This window comes from Erythrolamprus reginae, chromosome 1 (assembly GCF_031021105.1).
Source record: "Erythrolamprus reginae isolate rEryReg1 chromosome 1, rEryReg1.hap1, whole genome shotgun sequence".
NCBI lineage: Eukaryota > Metazoa > Chordata > Lepidosauria > Squamata > Dipsadidae > Erythrolamprus > Erythrolamprus reginae.
Genome location: NC_091950.1, coordinates 133976983 through 134004321, shown reverse-complemented (window position 1 = coordinate 134004321; position 27339 = coordinate 133976983). Strand labels below are relative to the sequence as shown.

The 27339-nt window shown below is 40.6% G+C and overlaps 1 protein-coding gene across 1 annotated transcript in view; it reads left to right on the top strand.

Moving 5' to 3' along the window:
- Window positions 1-27339, top strand: part of EPS8L2 (EPS8 signaling adaptor L2) — a 135456-nt gene that overhangs the window by 52088 nt on the left and 56029 nt on the right. Inside the window, exons 4-7 of the mRNA XM_070765430.1 lie at window positions 17737-17801; window positions 22711-22872; window positions 23958-24107; window positions 25491-25570. Of these exons, the coding sequence (XP_070621531.1) occupies window positions 17737-17801; window positions 22711-22872; window positions 23958-24107; window positions 25491-25570 (457 nt within the window). The remainder of the gene's footprint in view (window positions 1-17736; window positions 17802-22710; window positions 22873-23957; window positions 24108-25490; window positions 25571-27339) is intronic.

The window sequence follows — 27339 nt, the reverse complement described above, 5'->3', positions numbered from 1 at the left end:
TTAAAATATAGAATTTGAGATATACTCGCCGTATAAGACTACCCCTCTTCTGTACATCATAGACCTGACTGAGTCTAGGTCTATGATGTACTTGCATTGAGAAAAAAATCATTTCTGAACATGATAACACAATATTTTAATTACTAATGATGAAGATCTTATTGTTAAAATTATGAATGAATTATTTAGAGAGAGAGAGCCAAGTGGGAACACTCTTCTGTCTATCTCTCCATATGTCTCTGTCTATCTGTCTTGTCTGCCTCTCATATTTCTCCTCACCACAATTAAGTTTATTATTATAACTCATCGTAATTTGTCAACACAAAAAGGTGAACCTGGCTATTTTTCTTTCTCCTACCATCTATTCTGCAGGTATCTTTCAGTCTAACATGCAGCATGCTGACACCTATGTGAGAATCTATTATGGAATGAGAATCTGTATGTGATATCATGATATGGCAATCCAAACAGCCCATCCATTTTTTCCTCTTTCCGCACTTTCTGTCTTTATCCTCTTGCAATGTCACTTAAACAGATTTTAACTTGTCGGGTTTAATTAGTGACCCTGCCAATTTTCAGTACTGTGCAGTGTGCTATGATACAGAGCAGGGTGAATAATATGACCTCAGCTTTTAAAGTTATTTTAAAATGTTGCCTAAGAAATATGGAAAGATGATTCTTTTTGGAGGAAAAGTACATTTTCAATGGTTAAACATAAGAACAAATACAAACAGGCAGAAATAAATGCATCCAGTTTAACATTCAATTTTGCAACCACTAATAATGTTGGTCAAGTAGGTACAAAAATACCTGGGGAAATTATCAAAGTCTGGGAAATGGGTCCCTTGTCAGTTAAAAGGAGTGCTGATTTACCACCTGCTAGAGCAGTGATTTTCAACCTTTTTTGAGCCGCAGCACATTTTTTACATTTACAAAATCCTGGGGCACATCACCAACCAAAATTACACAAATCTAATAAATAAATACATACATACATACATACATACACACACACACACACACACACACACACACACACACACACACACATAAATAACCCCCTCATATATACAATCCCATGTAACATCCCCTTATAAATACAGTCAATCATCAATCATCCCTCCTCAAATTTATACCACTGTCTCATTTCTGGGTTCTTCTCCTGTCTTTCCCCCTTTTCTCTCTCATGTTTCTCATTTCTCTCTCTTCCTCCCTTTTTCCCTCATTCCTTCTCCCTCTCACTTCTCCTCTTTTTCCATCCCTGTCTCTCCCCCCCCCTTACGTGTGTGTGTGTGTGTGTGTGTGTGTGTGTGTGTATACACACTCGAACCATTTCCAAAACCAGTTGAGGGCTGGGGTTTTTTTCTCTTTTATTCTTTTCAAACACAGGTGTGGGCTGGGGGGGTGTTTCTTATTATTTGGGTGCTTTTTACCATATGCTTCAAGAATCACCTCTCTCCCTCTCTCTTGTTCTCTCTTATTTTCTTTCTGAGGCTCCTCCCACAACGGTGGCTACAGCGGCGCTGGCGATCCGGCCGCTAGCCGCTCCGAGCGCTGTGGGAACGCCCACCCCTCTCACAGTCCGGTCTCGAGCTGACAGTAAAGGGGCTGCTTCCCATCCTCCTTCTCAGAAGGTTTCCTTCTGAGCAAGCTGGCAGGAGGATGGGAAGCAGCCCCCACACCGCTCGGAGCGGCTAGCGGCCGCATCGCCAGTGCCGTTGCAGCCACTGCTAATGTAAAGGGGCTGCTTCCCGGCGGCAGGAACGCCTCACCTCCGCTACTCCTGCCGCCGCCTTTGCTCTCCCCGCTGGGCAAGAGGCAAAGGCGGCAGCGGGAGTAGCGGAGGCAAGGCGGAGAAGAAAGAAGCGGCGGATAGCTGCAGCAAGGGCTCGTTATGCCGGCTACCCCCCACAGTTCCTGCCGCCGGGAGTGGCGCTCCACCCCAGCAAAGCCGGCGAGGGAGCTCCGGAATCGGTTGGTGCTCACCCGACGCCTTGTTTTTTTATTTCCCCCTTTGGCAAGGGAGCGTTCGAGGAGACAGCGTCTTGTGGCATCGCCTCCCGTCGGGTTTACGACGAAGGGACGCTCAGCAACTTCTTTTTCCTTTCGGCGCCATAGCCACCCGCAGTCCCCGGAGCCAACGGGTTGAGGCAAAGGGCTGCGTTTCCCTTCCCTCCCTCCCTCCTGCCCCCGTCCTGAATGGAAGCCTCGCTCCGGGATCTCCGCCGCTTGCAAACCGGGCGGGCGGAGCGGACCCGCGCTCACTTTCGGCTCCGGGGACTGCGGATGGCTATGGCGCCGAAAGGAAAAAGAAGTTGCTGAGCGATGCCGCAAGACGCTGTCTCCTCGAGCGCTCCCTTGCCTCCCGAACTCCCGCCTGTGAAGAGAAACCAAAGGGGGAAATAAAAAAACAAGGCGTCGGGCGAGCACCAACCGATTCCGGAGCTCCCTCGCCGGCTTCATCAACGCGCTGCTGTTGCTGCTGCTGTTGCTGCCGCCTGAGGCGGCGGCACTCGAATCTGGCGTGGTGGAAAATCTTTGCCTGCCTCCAGATTTTCCACCACGCCAGATTCGAGTGCCGCCGCCTCAGGCGGCAGCGACAGCAGCAACAGCAGCGCTTTTTCCTTTCGGCGCCATAGCCACCCGCAGTCCCCGGAGCCGAAAGTGAGCGCGGGTCCGCTCCCCCCCCCCCAATCCCGCTCCCGGCCTCCTCCCGCCCGCGGCTGTGGAATGGGCGCAGTATCCGGCCTATAAGACGACCCCCCACTTTGGAAAAGATTTTCAGGGGTTAAAAAGTCGTCTTATACGCCGGAAAATACGGCAATTGCTATTATGTCATGCCCTCTTCAGGTTGCAAGTATTTGAATTATTATAGTCTATATGTTACAAATGTTCTTGTTTTTGCCCAATAACACTAAAACCGCATTTTTGCTTTTCCTGCAGTGCAAATTATAAATCTAATATGAAATCACAACAGATGTCCAACTGTGAAGTTTTTGGTGCTAAGCTTGGTTGGATGCTTGCAGATATTTCATTTCTCAACTAGGCAACTTCGCATAGTTGATACTACTATTACTTCTACTACAGTCATATTGGGAGCTCTGAAGCCCTTCCAGCTTGGAAGAATTGAACAGTGACAGTATCATTGCCTGGGAGAATGCCCCAGTTGGGGGCTCCTTTCACATCCCCATTTAGTTGCCCACTGAAGTGGTACCTGTTTATCTACTTGCGGTCACCCGCTTTTGAACTGCTGGATTGGCAGGAGCTGCTAAAGCATGTGACAGGAACTTACCCCTCTCATGGCAGCAACTGGGTTTTGAATGCGAGCCCGTCAAAAACCAGCCCAGCGTCCTAACCTCATGATCCATCATGCTCCTAGTTGGGTAATGAAACATTTGCAAACAAACCACCAAACTCAGAGAGCAGCACGAGCTCCATTTCAGAGGTTTTGGTGCCTTTGTATAAGGTACAAAGAGTTATGTCTCCTGTTTAATAGAAATGAAGCCTTGCCTAAGAATAATCTTATAGTTACAGTATAGTAGCATGCTGTTCTTGGTGGGTTTTATTTGTCAAACTGCAGTCCTAAATTCTAAAATTTGATTTTCAAGGTAGCTATGTACTTGTAATTAGTGATAGGTGTAGCTGTCTAGAGATCTGCCCAAGTCATAAATCTGTCATGCATTTGCTCACAAAAAAGTAGCCAAATGACAGCTTTGAGCAACACTCTACTGTTCCATTCTTGTCTACAATCATGGTGTTAGCTTATGTCAGTGATGGCGAACCTTTTTTTCCTTGGATGCTGAAAGTGCCCATACCCATAGGACGGCAAAAATGGCCTCCCCCCACCCCCCGAGGGCCTCTGGAGGCCTGAAACAGCCCATTTCCCAACCTCTGGTGGGCCCAGTAGACATGTTTTTTGCCCTCCCCAAGCTCCAGAGGCTTCTCTGGAACCTGGGAAGGCCAAAAATGCCCTCCCCCATCCCCCCAGCGACTCTCTGGAAGCCGAAAATGCCCTCCTAGAACCTCCGGGTGAGCTGAAAATCAGCTAGACAGCACACACATTCACATTGGAGCTGAGCTAGGGTAACGAGTCTGCGGAGAGGGGCGGCATACAAATCTAATAAAAATAATAATAATAATAATAATAATAATAATAATAATAATAATAATAATAATAATAGCCCATGTGCCAGCAGATATGACTCCGCATGCCACCTGTGCCATAGGTTCGCCATCACTGGCCTATGCTACCCTTGTACAGTAGAGACCTCATGGGATAATGATTGTTATAGATGGACATGTTCCAATAGAAGAGAAGCTGTAGCTCAATATCTATTGAACTTGTCAAACTCTGGCTGCTCTCTTGAGCTTCGTTATTTACTTGAAAATGTTTCATTAGCGAACGAGAGAGTAGTTGAGCAATGAAAAGTCTGCAACTACAGCATCCAAGCTTAGCACCAAGAACTTCACAGTTGGACATCTGTTGTGTTTCCATACTAGCTTTACAATTTGCACTGCAGGAAAGGCAAAACTGATGTCTCAGTGTTATTATGGGAAAACAAGGAAACCTGCAACATTTGGAATTTCAGGGTGCCAGGAAGACTGACAACTAGGAGGGAAAGTTCCCAAGCGAAATCATATCTCTGCCACCATGTGCTCTTTTCAATTTTCCTGCCTGCAATATGAGAAATAATGCTGATTTACCCAACAGTCTAGTTAACAAGGGTAATGCTTATAAAACATTTTGAATCTTGAAAATACTGTACTGTACAGATGCTTGAGGTTGTATGTTTTGACAGGCAATTGTTGTGTGAGCTCGTGTTTTCACCACGTTGAGCCTTCTCCCAAGAAGGAGGAAGCATTGGCTGCAACCGTGTTTGCTTTCTTTGCTGGCTTATATCGCATTAGCTAATAAACAATGGAATGCAAGCACCTTACACTAATTTCAAGGTAAACATTAAACATGATGGAAAGGAATTTAGCTGAGAGATCCCTCTAAAGGCCTGCCAACCTAGTGCCAAGAAAGCAGTGGACTGCTATTTGTGTAGTCATATAACACCCAAAGGTGCTTTTTCAAGAGACAACTGGACTTTCTGGTTTTTCTTCAAAGACATTTCACTCAAGAAGCTTCTTCCGCTCTGACTGGATGGTGGGAAATGGAAGGATTTATACTCCTTGCAGACAGCTGAACATTTGCATTCTTTTAGTGAGTCATTAAGGTCACCTGGAGGTTTATCTGTGCCATCAAGGCCACCTGAGGGGCGCAAATAGGTGTGGAGCCTTCTTGGAACTGTTGAAAAGTGTTGTAGATTGGATATAGATGATGCCATATCCCTCCCCCTCTGTGAAGAGAAGGCTGGTCCCACAGAGTTGGCCTTCTTCGGGTCCCGTCGACTAAACAATGTCGTCTGGCGGGACCCAGGGGAAGAGCCTTCTCTGTGGCAGCTCCAACCCTCTGCAACCAGCTCCCCCCTGAGATTAGGATTGCCCCCACCCTCCTTGCCTTTCGCAAACTCCTTAAAACCCACCTCTGCCGTCAGGCATGGGGGAACTGAAACATCTCCCCCTTGCCCATGTTGTTCTGGTGTTTGATTGATTGTGTGCTTGTTTTTATATATTCTGGGGTTGTTTTTATGAATTTTTTAGCCTAAAATTGTAATTGGATTGGTGGGTATTGGATTTGTCATTATGTACTGTTTTGTCATTGTTGTGAGCCGCCCCGAGTCTGCGGAGAGGGGCGGCATATAAATCCAATAAATCTAATCTAATCTAGCTGTTCAATTATGACATAGGTGGCCTCTTTGACCCCACTCTTTCAAATCAGCTGTCCTCTCTGTCCAGAATATGGACTTTGCTGTCTTCAAAAGAGTGGCCTGCTGAATCTAGTCCTGATGTGTGTGTTCTCCTATGTTGTGCCATGTGCTTATGAAGTGGCTCCTTTGTTTCCCCAATGCACAGATCTGCACATAAACTGCATTGTATTGCATATACCACATTGCTCAGCTTTTGTCTTGAGTGTTTTATCTTTGGGATGGATAAGCTTCTGCCTTAGTGCATACTTGGGATTGAAGTGTGCACATAAGTTATATTGGCTGAAGATCCTCCTGAGCTTTTCCAACATCGCTACAACATACGGAATGACAACGTTGCTTCGTTTAGTGTTTTCTTTGTTATCTGTTACGGAGAAGCTCCTGTAGGGTTTTTTTAAATTTCTTTCCATTCCCCACCATCCACTCAGAGCTGAAGAAGCTTCTTGGATATGAGAAGCGAAATGTCTTCAAAGAAAAACCAAAAAAGCCCAGTTGCCTCTTGAAAAACCACCTTTGGGGCAACCATATCCTGGATGACTGAGAATCTCCATAGACATTTACAGAATACAGTGGTACCTCAAGATACAAACTTAATTGGTTCCAGGGGGAGGTTCGTAAGATGAAAGGTTCGTAAGACGAAACATTGTTTCCCATAGGAAACAATGTAAAGTCAATTAATCCGTGCAACAACAAAAAAACCCGCCAAAAAACGCTGCCGCCCGGCTGTCACCTTTTAAAACAGCCGGGCGGCTTCCCTCTCTCTTTCTCTCTCTCCTTCCTCCCTCCTCCTCCTCTTCCTCCTCCTCCCGTATTCCGCCTCCCAGCCCGCTAGGCAGGCCAGTGGTCCCCGTCACGGAGCACAGCCATGTGGGCTCCGCTCTGTAACCTGCCGGCCCGATTGAGGGGCCGGCGGTCTCCACCAGGGAGAGCTTCCTGGCTTTCGTTCTTGTTGGATTCGCGAGCTTTCATGCCCAGGAAGCTCTCCGAGCTCGGGAAGGAGCCCACGGTCAGTCGGCTGTGGGCGGGAGGAAAGCGAATGCCACGGGGCTGGGCTCGGCTCCCCCTCTTACCAGCCCAGCAGGCAGCCGCCGCAGAAGGCTCCATTCTGTTCCCTGCCGGCCCGATTATACACATCTTTTTCATAGAATGCTTTTCTCTTTCCAAAAAAGGATGGGAACATTTCTCCTTTTTCTTGCAGAGAAATTGTCTATGGAGATTCTGAGTCATCCAGGTCTTGGTTATTATTGTTGTTGTTGTTGTTGTTGTTGTTGTTGATGATGATGATGATGATGATGATGATGATAATAATAATAATTTGTATGGCGCCCTTTTGCCTTTTGAAAAAGTACCTTTGGGGCATGCAGATAAATATGGGAGAAGTGCGCTGAGGGAATGAATTCCTCTCACAAAGTCACACCAACTGCACAGCCAATGTCATAATGATTAAGATATTGGACTGAAATCTGGGAGACCGAAAGGAAATCCACCATCCACCATGGAAACTCAAAGGACAAAATGGCTTAGGGGAAGTCACTCACTCACTCTCTGTGTTAACCTAGCTCAGGAGTAGGCAAAATTGGCTCTTCTATGACATGTGGACTTCAACTCCCAGAGTTCCTGAGCTAGCATGATTGGCTCAGGAATTCTGGGAGTTGAAGTCCACAAGTCACAGAAGAGCCAACTTTGCCTACCCCTGACTTAGCTAGTCTATTTCATGGTTGGGTTCTAGTGAGTAAAACTATATGAGTTCCTGGATGGAAGGCAGAATAGATATCCTAATCTTCTTACCTAAGGAAAAGATCAATTATTAGTAAATTAATAAGTCAACTCACAAATGTTACTTGTGAGTATATTTTTTTAATGGGATTAAGAAGCTTGCCTGGTGCATTTTTGAGAACTTGAATGGTGCCTGGCAATAGCATCTTACACTGATGAATGAATGTTATTCAAGCTCTATCATGTTTGAAAAGGATAGAATGGTTTTGCTTTCCTCTTGCTTTCCCCATTTTAGATGTATGAGTTCTGAGTAGGAGGTGCCTTTCATTACAAATCTAAGAGTTGGAAATGCCTCTTTTTAGTCTGCTGGATTATTTGAACAGCTATGTGACCACCTTGCAAGCCATACAAATCCAACATACTGTGAATAATGTGAGATTGTTGAATTTTGCAAGGACGAGATGCCAGAGGACTTTGGGATGAGGGTAACCTATTTCTTTTCCTGGTTTGCTTTGAATTCTCTTGCCCAGGGAGACTTTTTAAAGCAGGTCTTCAACCTTGGCAACTTCAAGACCTGGACTTTCACTCCAACCAAGTTGTCTGAGGAATACTGGGAATTGAAGTCTACAAGTCTTAAGGTTGCCAAGGTTGAAGGTCCCTGTTTTAAAGCTATAGCTATAGATGTCCCCAAAAAAAAAAAAAAAGAATGCTTATATTATTATGGTGAAATAGTCACCAATAGCTGATAATTTGTTCTTGTCTATTATCTGAATGATTTTATTTTTAATCTCAAAGGTCTTTTGAGATTTGCTCATGTGGTGAAGTCCAGCCAGGAAATCTATTGTATTTGGTAATAATAATGAATGTTTTTCCTCTCTGTGTTGTACAAGAGTTTCGTTTTGATGGTTTCATTCTACTAATGTAGATGAAATGTTAATGTACCGTATATTGCTAGTGCCTGTAGGATATGCCACATACTAAGTAAATAAATAAATTATAATGGAAGATTAAAGCATGCATACAAACATATACAGTATACACACAAAGATTGCAGCCCACAATTGGTGATATTTTTATTAGAACAACTAAAATATTACAAAAAGTGTTCAAATCTCAAGTTCTTCACTGTTTTTTCCTCTCCTAAATGGGATCAAACTTTGCACTTCAGATTTTCTTCTCAGGGGTTCTTTTTTTTTTTAAAGTAGAATGATAGGACATTGAGGTGTATATAAACAATAACTGTATTTTTAGATGCATGGAATTTATTCTAGATAATCTTAGTGAAACAGCACCTAAGTAAGCACAGTAAGTTTTAATTGATTACATTACAAACCATTTTTCTACCCTGTTCTATTTCTCCTTCCTCTCTTTATTTGTGTTTGTTGTGTTCCAGTATTGTGGATGAAAGTCAAATTTATTTATTCCTGTCAAAGGATTTCTTTCTTTTCTTTGTAAAAAGATTAATCTTTCTTCATATGTGCTAAGCTTCATGTTCGCCGTTGACCCATCATTTAAGTAAAGCTAAAAAAACCACCACAGTACATATTTATTTTAATTCCAACGTTACTCCTAGACATTTGTTGAATGTTTGCTGAAGGCCACGTTTACCAAACCATTGGTTAAGTCCCTTATTGTACTATACACTGTAAATTCCAATTGCCTGCTTAATGGGGTGAGAGGAGAGAAATTGTTTTTCTGAGATTCTGTTAAATCAAGCCTATTGCTTTGAACGTGGGGGGGGGGGGGGGAGACCACAGGAATATTAAAAGAAAATAAAAGCTGACTTTTAAGTTGTTTTACTAGTATCTACAAAGTTTCTTATATTTGTGAAGGAGGTCAAATTCGGAGCAGGGTTGAATGAGATCCACATTTAGGCATCTTTACATCCTTAGCTGATGGATTCATATATCTCTTTAATACTGTGATAGAAATGTTGAGGAAGCAGATATGGAAAACTCTGCTAATCTAATGCAGATAGGCACTCTCTTAAAGACAAGGAATCTTAGCAAACATTAATGCCCTCCAAACATAATTGACCCTAATAATATGCAAATGAAAATTTAAAGTGCTATAACTGAAACTGAAATATCCTTTATTCTCCAGTCCTATTTATCTTTAAATAGGTGATGATGAGTTCAGTCAGGCTTACTTCTAACTAGCCATTGTTAACTGAGCTCTTATTATTCCTATCATAATGCACCCACATATTAATAATTTGAAGCAGTTACTGTTTTTATTTCACCATTTCTGTCAGACTTAAATTTAAATTAATTTCAGATTAAAAAGAATAAAGAAGAGTATATAAGAAGGCTATTTTAACTTTTAAGTAGTCACATGTAAAACTTTCTGCAGCAAAATAGTTCAATATAGAGCTGCTCAATACTATAGGCTGGGATCTTCAAAAGAAAAAGATAAAGGAATATAAATATTTATAATAAAAAAGGTTCTGAGTAGATAATATTGATATGCTTCTAATTTAGACGAAAGGCTACATTAGATCGAAAAGTCTTGAGCATGCATATAAAATAAACAGAGCCAAAAAATTGCAGACAAAATAAATGATTTTAAGTGAATCAAAAGATGTAATTCATTGCTAAATGTGTAGCAGTGCTTTAGAGGCAAAGGATCATTGCAGCAAACCGTTCCTGCTGGCTTTGCTTCTTTTTCTGGATGTTTTTCAGACTAGTGTAAATATGAAGCATCATTCTGTTTTTAGAGCTTTGGAAGAGAAATATTACTTCTACCTCCCCTCCCCCAGCTTGTACCCAAATTGTGGCTTGAAGTTAAGTGAACAAAACCCTTTTTCCCCTCCAAGCAGAAAAGCAGGGAATTGAGTGCTCTTTTTATATTAAAGAGTGCTCTTCACATGCTAAAGAAAGCATCCTTCAGTCAGACTGAATGTTGTTGATTCATTGAATGTCTGACCCTGTCTGGCATGGGAGACTTGGATGGGTCATAACTGCTACAGGCTATTTTCTGTGATACTTTGCACTAAAGCATGTGTAAACTTACTCTGGTTTATTTGTAATAGACTTCTCAGTTGGCAAGGAAGGCAGCAGGAATTTGTGAAATGTATAGGGCCAGAAAAGCTGTGTATTCCTTCTATGTAAAATAAAATAATAAAAATAAATAAATAAAAATGTGGAGGATATTAGTTTCAGGAAGCAGTCAGCAAGAATCCGCACTCTAATGAATTTATTGAGAAATTGCGTGCTAAGGTGTGCATATCCCGTTTCCGAGATTCTATAAGGCAGTTCCCACCCCACCTCCTTTTTCTTTCTTTCAATGAATGTGGTTCATAAGACTGAACAGCTAGCCTTCTTGCAAGATTGATGCTAGGGCATATTTCAGTGTTTTTCTAGGCATGTAAGGCTTGTCTCCAGTTGCTGGTGGTCTTCCAGGTAAACATCAAATGTAATAGGCTTTGTAATCCAAATTTCTTGGACCAGAGTTCTATTATGTTGGAATAAAAATGGGGTTTCATCTGCTATGGCCAAAACCCAGCCTATGTAACCTCCATTCATTACTTGGATTCTACACTGATCTATGGATTGTCTAAGGCAGTGTTTCCCAACCTTGGCAACTTGAAGATATCTGGACTTCAACTCCCGGAATTCCCCAGCCAGCATTTGCTGGCTGGGGAATTCCGGGAGTTAAAGTCCAAATATCTTCAAGTTGCCAAGGTTGGGAAACACTGGTCTAAGGGACATATCAAAAGCTGAGGTCTGGAATGATGCAACCAGATGGAAACAGTTCTTCTTCTTACCACCCCCACCCCAATTTTATAACTCCAATTTTTAACCTTAAATGTTAATCTCTATTTTTAAATTAGACTTCTCTTTGTGTTTATTAGTGACCACCCTTCCCTGGATTCAGGGCTAATTTTAGCTATTTCAAGGCTCGGGATATTAAGCTCTTGACTATTTTTAATTGTTCTGTACTTTTCCTATTCTGTTTACGTCTATATTTTTACTTTTACTGGTTCTGCTTTTATTGCATTCTGTGCTGGTCTTGTCCTATTGCAGTCTTAGTTCAGTCTTTAGACCAGTATGAAAACTGGTCTTGGACCACAATAAAGATTTATTTGCTTTGGCCCTGAATGGCTTACGTTCTGACTATTCGTGGAATCTCTTAAAGTTGCTTGGTTAATCCCCCATGATCAGCAGAGAAGTCCCATCTGACGTTTCAACTCTCTGGTACTTGGGAAAGAGCAGGGGTGGGCAATTATGCCACCTTTATGATCCGTGGACAACTCACAGAATTTCTGAGCCAGCATAGCTGTCCACCACTGGCCTAGAGAGCATTTGGCTCTCATTTTCCATATACAGTGATACCTTGTCTTACAAACTTAATTGGTTCAGGGACGAGGTTCTTAAGTTGAAAAGTTTGTAAGACGAAACAATGTTTCCCATAGGAATCAATGGAAAAGCGATTAATGTGTGCAAGCCCCAAATTCACCCCTTTTGCCAGCCGAAGCACCCGTTTTTGTGCTGCTGTTGAGGTTCTCCTCCATAGGAAACCCCACCTCCAGACTTCTGTGTTTTTGCGATGCTGCAGGGGAATCCCAGCAGCGCAAAAATGAGCACTTTGCTGGCAACGGAAGTCCAAAGGTGGTTTCCCAGCGAAGGGTGCATCAGTGAAATCGCAGCATCGCAAAAACACCGAAGTCCTTGAAACCCCACCTCCGGACCTCTGTGTTTTTGCAATGCTGCGATTTTACTGAGGCTCCCCTTGCTGGGAAACCCCACCTCCAGACTTCCGTTGCCAGCGAAGCGCCCGTTTTTGTGCTGCTGGGATTCCCCTGCAGCATCACAAAAACACGGAAGTCCGGAGGTGGGGTTTCCCATGGAGGGGAGCCTCAGGGGAATCCCAGCAGAGCAAAAACGGGTGCTTCGCTGACAATGGAAGTCCGGAGGTGGGGCGGCGGTGGGTTTGTAAGGTGAAAGTAGTTTGTAAGAAGAGGCAAAAAAAAATCTTAAACCCCGGGTTTGTATCTCGAAAAGTTTGTATGATGAGGCGTTTGTAAGACGAGGTATCACTGTACTGTATTGTACAAGTCATTAAAAACATATCCCTGCTTCCCAGCTTTTTATTCCTAACGAATGTGCTTGAATGCTTGGTTCTTATTTGGCCTTGAATTGTATGAATGGTTCTTTGTTTACATTTTTCTGTTGTAAGCTGCCTTGAGTGTCAAATAGTAGCACATAGTGAGTAGTACAGAACATAGTGTGCAGAATAGATCAATTATACCTGTTACATTCTCATACTGAAGCACAGAGGCTAGAGGGGAAAATACTGGCTGCTACCGTAGTTGGCTAGACTGTCTGGCAGTTCCCTATAAAAGGGCTGGCTGTCAGACAAAGATTTTGTTGGATTGTAAGTAGTTGCCAAATAAAGAGCTGTTGTTTTGAAGCCACATCTGTCTGCCTCTTCTATTCACCCTGTTCAACAATAGCAAAAATTGTGTTCTCCAATAGCCCAAGAAAAGAAGATTGATCTGCAGTTAATGAGGCATACAGATAATATCATGATAATGGGATTTTTCCTTAGGGCCTGTCTTATCTTTTCTGGGGAGAACTTGCTCCATCCCCTTCACAAGTTTAGAATATATACAGCCATTTTCAACACAGGACATGGACAACAAATATTTGTCGTGATCCGAAGACCTTTTCTAACTAACCTTTCTTTATGGACTTATGTTGGATCTAGAAACGCAGGCCTCTTGTGTCCTAACAACTATGGTACTTTAATGTGACATGCTACTATTTCAGTGATATGTAACAAAAAAGGGGAGAATTGGTCATTTCCTTCCCATGTCGTATGCCACATTATTCAGGTATAACCAATGGAAACAAAAAACTAGATGCAGAACTGTCTTAGATGATTTATAGCCTCTGATCCACCTCCTGACCTTCAGAACTTCTTCTCCCATATTTGGTCCTTTGTGCTCTTTAAAGATAAAGGAATCTCTGTTCACCTCCTTGTATTTTTAGTTTTATTCTGAAGTTCAGATTTCTCCATTATGTGAGAATTAAGTCTTCATTTTTATTTTGAAAAAAGAAACATTTCAGTATCAGATTCCTTGAATGAATATTAAACTTAAATTAACAGTTTGGAATTCAAAGACTTCTTCATAAATGACCTGAGGGATTTCACGACACATAATTTTTTAAAAAATGTTTTCATTTCAGGTGCAAAGACTTTACCTTTCTTAGTCCTATACTTATATTCAGAATGTTAGCCCAGGTCTTGCTATTTTATAGTTAGTTGGTATATACCGTAGTTCTTTGGAGCTTCGCCTGGCTGGCTCAGATCAAGATTTGGGATGACTAAATTGGCTAAATCCAGCCACCCTGATTTAAACACTTTCACCAAACCATCTGATTGTTCTGTAAAACCAGATTATTTATTTTAAACATCATTCCCTCCAGAAGGAAGCACTGAATGTAAATATTATTTTTGTTTGTCTTCTGCTGTGCTAATATCCCAGCTTTTTAACTCCCTTGACACTCTGGCTATCATATTATGAAGTACATAACTTTCCTACTTATGTCAGTAACATTCTTTCCCTGAGGTTCTTTTATAATATGTTTGCTTGTGCTTTTCATCTTTTGTTAGTTGAATTTTGTGTTTCAGTTGTACAGAGACCAGGATGTTTTTAAACATTGAAAATACATATTAAAATGTTGTTTTCTAAACTGTTATGATAACCCATCAAATGAATTCAAACATACTATTATTAAATTATTATAAATTGCTTCTAGCTTACTGATGACTAGGTTACCCAGATATAGCTGAAATAGAAAAGAATGTTGCAAATCTCTCCAGTCTGGTCATCTGAATATCTATTATTTAACAGACCACTGAACAACATCTCATTTGCAAGTTTGTATAATCATTGCCAAGTAGATTTCTCATGCAGACATCTATGAATCTCCTTTTACATTTGCCAGGACAAGGGTGTCTCAGGCCATCTGGTAAGAAGGTTGCCAGGAAGCTGTTTATTTTTCCTCCAGAGCTTCCATTTATGATGTATTTTGGAGAAAGCAAGAAAGCAGAAAGCTCTTCAGAACAATAAGAGAAACATTTGCTATTCCTGGTTTTTTTTCTCATCTGTGTTGGAAAACAGAAATCTCAAGAAAGAATGAGAATATCCCCCCTGCTCTTGTTTTACTTCTATTATGGTCCAATCATACTTCATAGATCTTTCTAGTACCTGTATTAAAACAACTATAGATCCCTCACATCCTGGACATAAACTCTGTGAACCTTTTCACGGAAAGCCGCTACTGGGCATTGCATGTCTACTAGACCCAGAGTTTTTTTCCTTGTGCTTGTGTTCTGCTGAACATCTAATTCCCACAGTACTATCTTATATCTAGGTATATTTACTTATGCAATACAGCTATATTATTATTATCTTCTCATCTGTTCTGCCACCTTCTCTTATTGATATCATTAGTATGTTGGTTATGATTTGTTATTATAATTATGATTATTTTTCTGCTTTGCATAAACACTGAGAACTTCTGTACAGGAGACAAATTCCTTATGGATCTAATCATATTTGGCCAATAAATATCGGTCTTCCATCTTGCGTATATGCATATAGAAGGGATAGAACTTGGTGGCTTTGCATCTTTTCCTTGTCGCAGCTGCTCAAATTATTGAGCAGAAAAATTAACACATGGACTTAAAATAGAGACAGGGAATACTTCAATGCTTCTTTTTTGCACTCCAGTATTGGTCAGTTGGAAGAAAATTCTACTGGGCCTCAATATTGAAATCAACAGCAGTGAAAGCGACATTTGGTCAGTCTCCTTTTGAAAATAAAAAGTATAACACATTAAAATTTGTAATATTGCAAAAATACTCTATCTTTATACTGTTTTTAATCTATTACATTATATCTATTATTATCATGTTATAAAATAATTAAAATTCACTTATTCAATATTTTTTATATCTTATTACTAGTTTAAGTAACTTGATATTTTATAGATAAGAGAATTTACTTGAGCTATATGAACTATAGCATAAAGATAACAGAGTTAAATTTAACAAGAACATAGAATGTAAGTGTTATATTTCTGTATTGATCTGATTATAGTTAGACTTTGTTTTTTGTACTAGTTAGACTTCTATGATAAGCGGAGCAATGGTAGCTCCCTTAAATGTTGAATGTTGTTTGTCTTGTTTGTCTAATGAAAAACAATAAAAATATATTTTTAAAAAAGAAAATAAAAAGTAAAATCATTGTGGAAATGACCCAAGGGAGGCAGCAAATGTGATTATTTTTTAGCAGGAAGCTATGACTTATTTCTTAAACAAACCTTTTCACATCTAGTGTCCTTTCTGCAGAGGTTAATGGCATAACACCTAACAGAGACAAATGCAAAGTTCTTTATTTACAAAGCAAATATAAATTACAGAGTTATACATACTAATTGTAGTAATGAAAAAAGATTCTGGAATAGTAGTAGTGATTAAAAGCTGAGAATGAGTCAGTAGAGTAAGAGAATATTAGAGTTGGAAGAGACCTTGGAGGTCTTCTCCTAGTCCAATCCCCTGCTCAAGCAGGTGACTCAACCCTTTTCAAAGTCCATTCTCTTTTTTAAAAATCTAACTACAATTAAAAAAGGGATTGCTGTTTTAGGCTGCATCAATCGCTGCATCAATCACAGTATAATTTTCATATCACCAGAAGCAAAGAATTGTAATGGTATGTGGGAATGACCTTATGTGTGTGTGTGAGAGAGAGAGGGAGGGAGGGGGGAGAGGTGCTGCCTAGGGAACAATCAGATAAGAGAGGACATAGCACACACTTGCATAATGAGTAAAGAAAGAGACTCTGAAAGGAGCTTCCTTAACTTCTTGGCCTATAAAAGAGATGACAGATTTGCAGTATTGATGTCAGCCTTCCCAAGTAGACCAGACCGGGAACTTGATCAGATGAACTAATTCTACTCTTAATATAAAACTACATTAACAGAATCTTCCTGTATTCAATCTGTGAAGTCCTAAAATGGACTGGAGCTGAAATATTAGAAAAATCACCTGTCGTATAATCCTACTTGTTTATTAGTTTTTCAAAGAAAGCCCTATTCCCATAAGCGTCACTGACGAGTACTTACACAATGCAATTCCATAATACATTTTTGTCATGTTGCCCCAATGTGCCCTTTCTAAGGAGATGGGATGAGCAACGACTTTGCTTTTCTATGATACCAAATGACAATTTCTTTTTCTCCAAGTATTTAAAACACATTTTTTTAAAAAAAATAACTGGTTGGTTGGTTGGTTGATTAATAGATGGAAAATGTGTTTAGTTCTATATAATTTGTAATTTTATTGTTATATAATATTCAAATTGTTTTTGCATTATGTATAATGTTCTGGGATTTCTTATGGTTCAGTGACAGTTTTTAAATAATAAATAAATGAATACTAGTTGTGAATACTAGTTGTGAATAAATAAATGAATACTAGGGGTTTTTTTATATGCAGCATTGGCCAGTAGAGTCTTTCTGACCTGAAATCAAAGCTCAGTTTGCTTTTCAGATACAGTATGTAGATTCCTCTCCTCTCCTCTCCCCTGCCTGCCCTCTCATGTCATCTCCAAAAACCTCATATAAAACTTTTTAAAATTCATTAATTAGTCTCTGATCTTTGAACTTCAATTCTTAAAATTCCCCAACCAATATTCCCATATTGAATGTCTGATATCAAAGTGTGATTAGTTATCTGTTGAAGGAGAGGATGTGGCAGTTACAACCTAACCATATCTAGTAAGCTCTAAGTATGGGAAAATGATATTAGGAGGAAAGACTGTCTTTGACACTGAGTGATGCCCTCCCTCTGTCTGTCTGTCTGTCTGTCTGTCTGTCTGTCTGTCTGTCTGTCTCTCTTTCTCTCTTTCTTTCTTTTTCTCTCTCTCTCTCTGGATAATGAAGAACTTGGAATGTGTACTTGCCAAGAAAATACCTACTTTGGGACTTACTTAACTAAATAATACCCATGCATGCTAGAATGTTGCTGTTACTCCAGCAGAATGATGTATAAAATCTTCTATAAACCAATTAAATTAAGCTAAATAATAAATAAGCTATCCTGAAAGAAAAGAAAAGGAATACATTTTTGGAAGAAAGCAGTCTAAAAAAGCTAGCCAAGCCTTGGAGTGATGGTTATCCTACTTTTTTTTTCTCCACAGAACAAAGGAAGAAATACTCCAACTCAAACATCATCATGCACGAAACATCTCAATACCATGTCCAGGTGAGTTGGAAAGCCCAGAATAAGCATGCAGTCGCCCCGAATCTACGGAGAGGGGCGGCATACAAATCTAATTAATAATAATGATGATGATGATGATGATGATGATGATGATGATGATGATGATAATAAATTGCTTAGTAATAGGTAAGGGATCTGAGTCAGTGGGCAATCTCTTTGCACAACTGTGATCACACCAGGGATAAGTCACAGGAGATAGATAATCAGCTAATAAATCTAATAAAATAAAAAAAATTCAAAGGTAACAGTAATAATGCAGCCCTAGCAGTTTAGCAGGTTCACTGTGAGCAAGCAACAGAAGAAGGCAGTGGTAAACTACTTGGGAAATCCTTCCATTTCCTTTTTTTCTTCTTTCAAGATTACTCATGGGAAGGGAGGGATGTGAGAAATAGCTGGTTCAAATCAATTATTTAAAAGAGGAAAAGCTAGTTTTTCCCCATGCCACCTATGTTCCCATCATTTAGGAATGCTTCCACTGCACCAGTGAGGTTTTTTAAGAAATAAATTTTAAAAGAAGCTTCTCTTGGTACCTTTGTAAAAGAGAATTGCTCCTGATGGGGAGACAAAGGAAAATGTTACACCAACACTCCGCAGTCTGCATTGGTTGCCGATCAATTTCCGGGCACAATTCAAAGTGTTGGTTATGACCTGTAAAGCCCTTCATGGCATCGGACCAGAATACCTCCAGGACCACCTTCTGCCGCACGAATACCAGCGACCGGTTAGGTCCCACAGAGTTGGCCTTCTTCGGGTCCCGTCGACTAAACAATGTCGTTTGGCGGGACCCAGGAGAAGAGCCTTCTCTGTGGCGGCCCTGACCCTCTTGAACCAGCTCTCCCCGGAGATTAGAACTGCCCCCACCCTCCTTGCCTTTGGTAAAGTTCTTAAGACCCATCTCTGCCGTCAGGCATGGGGGAACTGACACATCTCGCCCGGGCCTATACAGTTTATACATGGAATGTTTGTGTGTTTGTTTGCTTTTAATAATGGGGTTTTTAGTGTTTTTTAAATTATTAGATTTGTTCTTACATTGTTCTTGTTATTGTTGTGAGCCGCCCAGAGTCTACGGAGATGGGCGGCATACAAATCTAATTAATAATAATAATAATAATAATAATAATAATAATAATATTGGGCTGGAGGTAGAGGCTCTGCTGGTCTCACCGGCCATAAGCCAGGTTTCCTGCTGGTGCTTGGTTCATTCATTGGGTGGAAGAATGGAAGGTCAGCATGTGGAATCCTGTTTCTCCGTTGCATGTTCATTCTGACTGCATTCCCACTCTGGGCTTCCTATAAAAGGATGGGATTATATATTCAAATATACCTTTGTCTAAAATAAGCACATCTTTATTTGTTCCATATTTAAGATACTTGAGCTCTCAGAAGGCTGGAGTTGGAACTGTACATATGACTTAAATTCTGGTGATTCGTTTTGGAAATAAAGCAATAAGATGATTGTATGCATTTCCACAGGAGTGATGCCTATGCTCTTTCAGTAATCAGAATATGTGTCTCTCCTTATCATGTTTGTTCAGGCATGAAATGAGCTTTCATCCTGAACCCTAATCAAATAAGATATGATTGGCAGCACACCAAGTTCTCATAAGTAGATTTCTCCTGATTAATATGGATATGACAATCATTAAGTGTTGTACCTCATGATTCTTGACAATTGTATCTTATGTACACTGAGAGCATATTCACCAAAGACAAATTCCTTGTGTGTCCAGTCACACTTGGCCAATAAATAATTCTATTCTATATAGGGAGTTGAAATCCACCAACTTCAAAGTTGCCAAATTTGAGAAGCCCTTTACTAGACCATTTCCCGCCTGGGAGCCTGGCAATAATTTTGATGTTTGCAAATCATTTCTCCAAAGGCTACCCAAATGCTCGTGCTATATTACCAGAGTAAAGGTCCAGCTCTCCCTGATGCTCTACAGTTGAAGTGCCATTCTAGCGTGACCTCAGTTCCAAAGCCTCAGTGGGTGATAGGTCCTTTGCAGCAATGAGAGAATTAAAGGGAGAAATACTGCTATGTTTTTTTATCATTTCTCAGTTGCAAACAAGACCCCAAACTTATTAACCAACTTGGTTTCTTGGCTTTGCTTTAGAAAGGGATTGAGGAAACAAAAAAAAGTTTTCAACCTCCCAGGAAAAACCTTACAGTTCCTTTTCAGATGGACAGAATTCAGCAAGTATGAGTGAGGAATTCAACTACCCTGGCAGTAGAAAGTATTGTCCAAAGATATGGTAGAGTAGAATAGAATAGAATAGAATAGAATAGAATAGAATAGGAACCAGAACCAGAACCAAGCTGGGAGGGTGACTTGGAAATTGCTTTGGTCCGGTTAGGTCGCACAGAGTTGGCCTTCTCCGGGTCCCATCGACTAAACAATATCGTCTGGCAGGACCCAGGGGAAGAGCCTTCTCTGTGGCGGCCCCGACCCTCTGGAACCAACTCCTCCCAGATATCAGAGTTGCCCCCACCCTCCTTGCCTTTCATAAGCTCCTTAAAACCCACCTCTGTCGTCAGGCATGGGGGAATTGAGATATTCCCTTCCCTCTAGGCTTACAAAATTTATGCATGGTATGTTTGTATGTATGATTGGTTTCTTAAATTGGGGTTTTTTAACAACTTTTAATATTAGATTTGTTTATATTGTTTTTCACTGTTGTTAGCTGCCCCGAGTCTGCGGAGAGAGGCGGCATACAAATCTAATAAATAAATAAAATAAATAAGGGACCTTGGAGATCTTCCAGTCCAGCCCCTGCTTAAGCAGAACCTATACCATCTCAAATAAATGACTGTCCACTCTCTTCTTAAAACCTCCAGTGATGGAGCACCTAACAGTAGTGCTGTAATACTTTTTTCTCTCTAAGATTTTCTGCAGCTGTCATGTTTTTCCTTAAGAGATGATCTGCCTTTTTAGAAAAGGTGGAAGGGATAGTGGGGAACACAGCTGAGATGCAAATAGTCAGGACTTGCTATTGAATTCCCTCCTCGGAGCAGAGTAGTCGCAGGATAAATAACTTCATCCGGAACTTTGTCAAGTCAGCATAGTGCAAAATTAAGTGAATGTGTGTTCTGCTTGCTGGATTATGAGGAGAAGGGGGTCAAGTGCAGAAACAGCATAAGAAGGTCCACAATGGGCAAACTTCTAATCCAAGAAGCTGGCCTTTTCACAGCCAGCACTGTGGTCTAATTGAGTTTCCTAGGAGAATGGATTAATAATGTAATTTTGAAGGGTCTTTACACTTCCCTCTGCTGGATGATAAAGCCATAGTGGGAACATTGTGTGATTTTTTTCCCCCTGAGCCAAGGAAGAACAGCTTCTTTTCATCTGCCAACAACAGCAGGCAGATGGAGATTAACAAAAGGCCCCCATTTCCTGTGTGTTTTTGTTGCACTGTTTGATAACAATGTTCTTGCTCCTGGCATTAGCATCGGTAGGGCCTGCACAAAAATAGCTCATGTATGCAAATCCTCACATCTAGAAAGCAAACTGTTGGAGTGTGTTGAGCCATGGAGGGCTTTTCCCCCTTCGAACTAGGGCAACAGGTTTTGAGCTGAGGTGGAATTATTACAAGTCCAATCACGCCTGGCTGTTTGTTTGGTTGTTGTTTTTTTATTGCTTGCAGGAAGCTGAATCCCTTGCTGAGGTCTCAATATAAATGACTCTACACCAAAGAGAAAGAACTAACTAAAGGCTGCCATGTGTGTTTAAATATATAGGATTTAACAGTTCTTCAAAACGAGACCTACAATTTGGCTGCAGGTCCTTGTCAGTTCACATAGCTCTTTTGCAAATTTATTTATTTATTTAATTGACTTCTATGCATCCCAAATCTTCTATAAAGCAAGATTTGAGAGACTGTTGATAAACAAAACCATCAAATCAACAGCAGTGGTTTCTTTTATACACTGGCAATATTTGCACCCTAGAATTGGGGGGAGAGGCAAAATTAGAGAGCCAGTTTGGTTTAGTGTTAAGGCACCAGGATAGAAACCAGGAGACTGCAAATTCTAGCCTTTTCTAAGCTATGAAATTAAGTTGGGTGACCTTGGGCCAGTCCCTCCTTTACAGACCAACAGGAGAAAAATAGGAGGAGGAGGGAGTATTAGGCATGTTCGCTATTTTAATTTATCTCTAAAGTAAGAAAGATAGAATTTTTATTTTTTTTAAAGTGATTTTTATTAATTTGTTTTTTTTTAAAGCATAATCAAGAAAATATATACATTGACATATTTGCAATATTTGCAATACACAAAAAAGAAAATAGAAAAACATACATACACTTCTAAACCAACAAAAAACACCTGGACAATTACAAAATTACAAATAACATAGAAATATCATCAATTTCCTCTTGAGAGAAGGAGAGTTACAGTTTTGTTACATATCAAATTATTTTCTGGTGAATAGAAATCATCGACATTCACTGTTGTCCTTTTTGTTATCAATGTCTTCTCTATTATTATTATTATTATTTTTAAACCGCCTTCCGTACCCTTTTTTATTAATTAATTTAGTTACATAAAGTTACATAAAGATTTGTTTTCACAAAAAATCGTTGTAATTGCATCATATTTCATCTTTCTGTCAATAAATACATATCTTAAAGCATTGTTATTATCGTAATTCAATTTGAACTTCTATTTCTCCTCTTAAACCAATCATAAAATATGTTCCATGCATAGAATTTTTTAAAAACCTAATAAATAAAATAATTCACAAAGTGTTATTTCTGCTGCTTATCACTAGTAGAAACCAGAGTTAGCTGTCTCTATGAACATGCATATACGCCATGAATACAATAAAACTCTGCAGTTAAATTGCTTATCATCCCTGTTTGACCTTTTGGGGTGTTTCCCCCCCCCCCTCTCTAGCACCTGGCTACCTTCATGATGGATAAAAGCGAGGCCATTGTAACAGTGGAAGATGCCATCAGGAAACTCAAACAGCTGAGCTCCAAAGAGAAAATCTGGGCCCAAGATATGCTGCTGCAGGTGAATGACAAATCTATTCGACTGTTGGATTGTGGAACTCAGGTGAGTAGCAAAAACCTCTTTTGGAAGGTAATGGCGAGGCAAGTTGCTAAACATACATTGGAAAGATTATGATTTACATAAACACATTGCATATTATTTCTCAATGGGTTGATGAATTGCTGCAGGCTTTTCTAAGAGTATTAAACTGGATGGAATTCAGGCTCAGACCAACCACAACAAAAAGTCAAAAGTCTGCCCGATTTCTCCCGCCTACGTGCATAGCAAGCACCTTGTTGTCTGTGTGCCTGTATTCCAGCTGGGATAAGACTGATCTAATCAAGCTGACTGAGCAGAGGGATGAATTGCACATGAATGGAAATGCTTTCTGTTCTGCCAGAGCATTGGGTGATGGACAAAAGAGGTTATTTACATTACAATTAGATCTATCAAGATGGTCTTGATAGATCAGGAGCTGTGCTGGCAAAAATCTTGTTAGAAATATCATAATACAAAGCAGCCTCTCCTGATCTAGCACCCTGCAAGTTGGTTGGACCACAATTTCCATATGATGGATGGGTTCAATGTGGCAATGTATTTGGAGGGCATCAAAATGATAAAAGTCTGGCCTCCCACATTGCACTAAGCCTCAGAGTGATTTATTTGTTCCTGGTTTAGCATTATATACAAGCAAGACAGGTAAATAAACCATGTTTTCTCTGGGGATAATAAACAACTCTCTGGTCAGTTGTGGTTGTGGCTTACATGATATATGAGTGGTTAATTTTCTCATTGCCATCTGAGAAAATATATTATTAAAGCAAGATATAAACAGATCTATATTAAAAAGTTACATATCTTCTTCAGGGTTGGTTTCTTTTCCAGTATGTCTCGTTTTATGACAAGTACCAAGAGTTATGCTCCCTTTCTTTCAGTCCCTTGTGAATAATGTGCGTCAGCAATAGCGTTGCCACTCTGATGTTGACAAAGTGGCTGCTAATGGATTTAAAGTCCTAAGGGCAACTCAAATGCTCCTATATCCATGGTCTCCTTTTGCAAAGAGCCATTTCAATGTGCAAATGCAGCCACTAGCTGAATATTCCTTTATGTGTATTTGAACCATTTTCTCTTTGGTGTTTGCTTTTCAGGAAGAGCTTGAAGACTTCCTCCTGCCAACAGTCCAGCACTGCCAGACTGTGCTGAATCAGATGCGATATCCCTCCGTCCTCCTGTTAGTGTGTCAAGACTCTGAACAGCACAAACCTGACATTCACTTCTTTAATTGTGATGAAGTGGAGGTAAACGGCAGGGAGCCAAATGGGGTTATGAAAAATTGGACTCACTAGAGTTACAGTTCCCCCCAAGTGCAAGGTTGGTCCAGATTTTAGAGTTATAGAAAAGACCCTTTGTTTTTAAATTTAGATTTATTATTTATTATTTTATCATTTTTAAGATTTATGTGGCTGTCCATTTTAAAACACAACTCTGGATAGCTCACAACAGCAATTAAATCCTGGTCTATAAAAATCATAAAACCCCTTAACTTGATGCCTTGGTTATTTATTTATTTATATTTCTATGCAGCCCAAGTCCCTAGGGACTCAGGGCGGCTCACAACAAAAACAAACATGAATCAGTGTAAAAACATTTCAATTTAAAATAATTGTAGCCATTCATACATTCATGGGCCAACCTCACTAATCATCCCCTGAGGTCAACGGCCCCAGGCCTGTCAGAAAAGCAAAATTTTTATAGCTTTCCAGAAAGTCAATAAGGTGGGGGTAGTGCAGATCTCAGGAGGGAGCTGATTCCAGAGAGTCGGGGCAACCACCAAGAAGGCTCTCCCCCATGGACCCACCAGCTGACACTGTTTAGCTGACGGGACCCGAAGACGACCAACCCTGTGGGATCTTACTGATCGCTGGGAGAAATGAAGATAGAAGGTAGAAAACAGTCTCGAAGATATACCTTAGGATGCTCCAACAACCCACCCAAAACAGTTTCATGCTAGCTCAGTACCTGCATAAAAAGCCAGGTCTTGATAACTAACCAGAAGACTAAAGGATGGAGTCTTTCAGATTTCTGAGTGAAAGGCATCCCTGGTCCAACTAGATTGCAAGATTTCAGAGAGGTGACCTAGAGAGGGGCAATCCTGTGGCATGAATATTTAAAGTTTCACAGTTATCTGATGGCTTGGGGAAAGGAGGGCGAAGCTCTACCAAGAGTCCCATGTCAGCAGAAGTTCCACACTGAAGTTCTCCTTTGCCAGACCAAATGCAAACAAGAGACTGTTTTCAGAAATAGGTGGGGTTGCAGAGCTTCCCTTAAAAGAAGATGTATTTACAGAGCAGGAAAACACACTCCATGATTCATACAGGAATATATTTGTTGGCTGCATCTAGAAAGTTTGAATCTTTCCAGAAATTAGCTTTACTTGAGGATTGAAGGGAACCTTTGCTTCAAGCCTGAATAACCTCTTTGTATAAATTCCACTGCTAGCCCCATGAAATATTTCCCTGATGCCCTGTGCCTGTGTGTTTCCTTTTTACACTTTGAAGGCATGCATCATCAATAAAATCTAGATTTAGGGCAGTCGATTAATGCTTATCTAACAGACAGGCTGCAGGCATTTTTCCATTGCATCTTTCCTTCCCCAATCTATTTCTGATTCTGTGTTTTAGGCAGAGTTGGTTCACGAGGACATAGAAAGTGCACTTGTTGACCATAAATCTGGAAGGAAGGTACGGCCCCAGACCCTCAAGTAAGTGGCTTCTGTATATGGACAAACTAGCAGGGAGACCAAGAAAAGGCATTTCTTGGACTACAGGAGTTGCAAGTTTCCAAGTTTGAGTTGTTGCAGTTTGAAAATGCGTGGTGGGAGCTCATTTGGAGTAGCAAAACTTTGAGGAATTTTACCCATATTTCCATGAAGATGGAGGAAAGAATTATCTCTTGCAGCAGAATTGCTCTTTCTCTCAGGAAGACGTCCTGAAACCTAAATCTAATGAGTGAGAATTGGATGAGAGTCTTTCAGACAGGATTCAGTAACAGAGGAAATAGCCTAAAACAAAAGTCTAAATTCACCTCCTAATGCTATCGCATTTCAGCCCAAATGTTCAGAAATCATTCAACTAAATTTCATTGTTCAGGATTTTTTTTCACCAGCTGGAAAATAATTGCAGGTCATGGTGAATCAGTTTCTAGACCTGGGAATTGAAAGCAGTGACTTTGTGCAAGCGCCTAATATATCTTGCTGGAACTTAATAGGGCAGAGATGGAGCCCTGCTTAATGGGGAAAAATATAAAGTTGATAGGATTAGAGATAGTTGTATTTACTTTTTCATTTATTTATTGGATTTGTATGCCTCCCCTCTCCATGGACTCGGGGCGGTATAGTATCTTCAATTCCCATGGAAATAATTTGAACCTCAAAATTTAGGAATTCTATACCAATAATAGGAGTCCATCCATGTCCTCCCTTCCAAATGACCAAAGGACATTATCCAGCTGAAACAGTTGCACTAGAGCAGTGATGAACTCAATCTGTATTAATGAACTCAATCTGTATAGTCTGGAGGACAGAAGGAAAAGGGGGAACATGATCGAAACATTTAAACATGTTAAAGGGTTAAATAAAGTTCAGGAGGGAAGTGTTTTTAATAGGAAAGTGAACACAACAAGGGGACACAATATGAAGTTAGTTGGGGGAAAGATCAAAAGCAACATGAGAAAATATTATTTTATTGAAAGAGTAGTAGATCCTTGGAACAAACTTCCAGCAGACGTGGTTGGTAAATCCACAGTAACTGAATTTAAACATGCCTGGGATAAACATATATCCATTGTAAGATAAAATACAGGAAATAGTATAAGAGCAGACTAGATGGACCATGAGGTCTTTTTCTGCCGTCAGTCTTGTATGTTTCTATGGTGAACCTTTTTTGGTTTGTGTGCCAAATGGGGGAAAGCATCGGGGGGGAGGGTTGTGCTTGTGTGCCTACAGCCATAATTCCATGTGCACCCCTATACATATGCATGCATGACCATCCCCTGCTCCCGGTATGCGATGGCACACATGCTTTTCGCTCTCCCCAGGCTTCAGAGTCTTTCTAGGAGCCTGGGGAGGGTGAAAATGGACTCCCTTGCTCGGAGACCCTCCAGAGGCAGAAAACAGCCCATTTGCCAACAGTTAGACTGCAAGGCCCATTTTTATTTTGCTATTTCTGGCCTCTGGGGGATGGGGAAAGCCATTTTCATCCTCTCCAGGTTCCTAGAAAGGCTTTGAAGCATGGGGACAGCCAAAAAATGGGTCTTCCAGTCCAATCGGAAGTCGACAAACGGAACGTTTCTGGCCTCCAGAGGACCTTTGGTTGGGGTGGGGAAGGCCATTTTTGTCTTCCCCAGGCTCCCAGAAAGGCTCTGTAGTTTGGGGAGAGCAAAAAATGGGCCTTCCCCATCCCCTCTGGTGGCTGGAAACAAACTGTTCCCTGAGTCCCAGGGGGCCCAGAAGGCCTGAAAACCAGCTGGCCA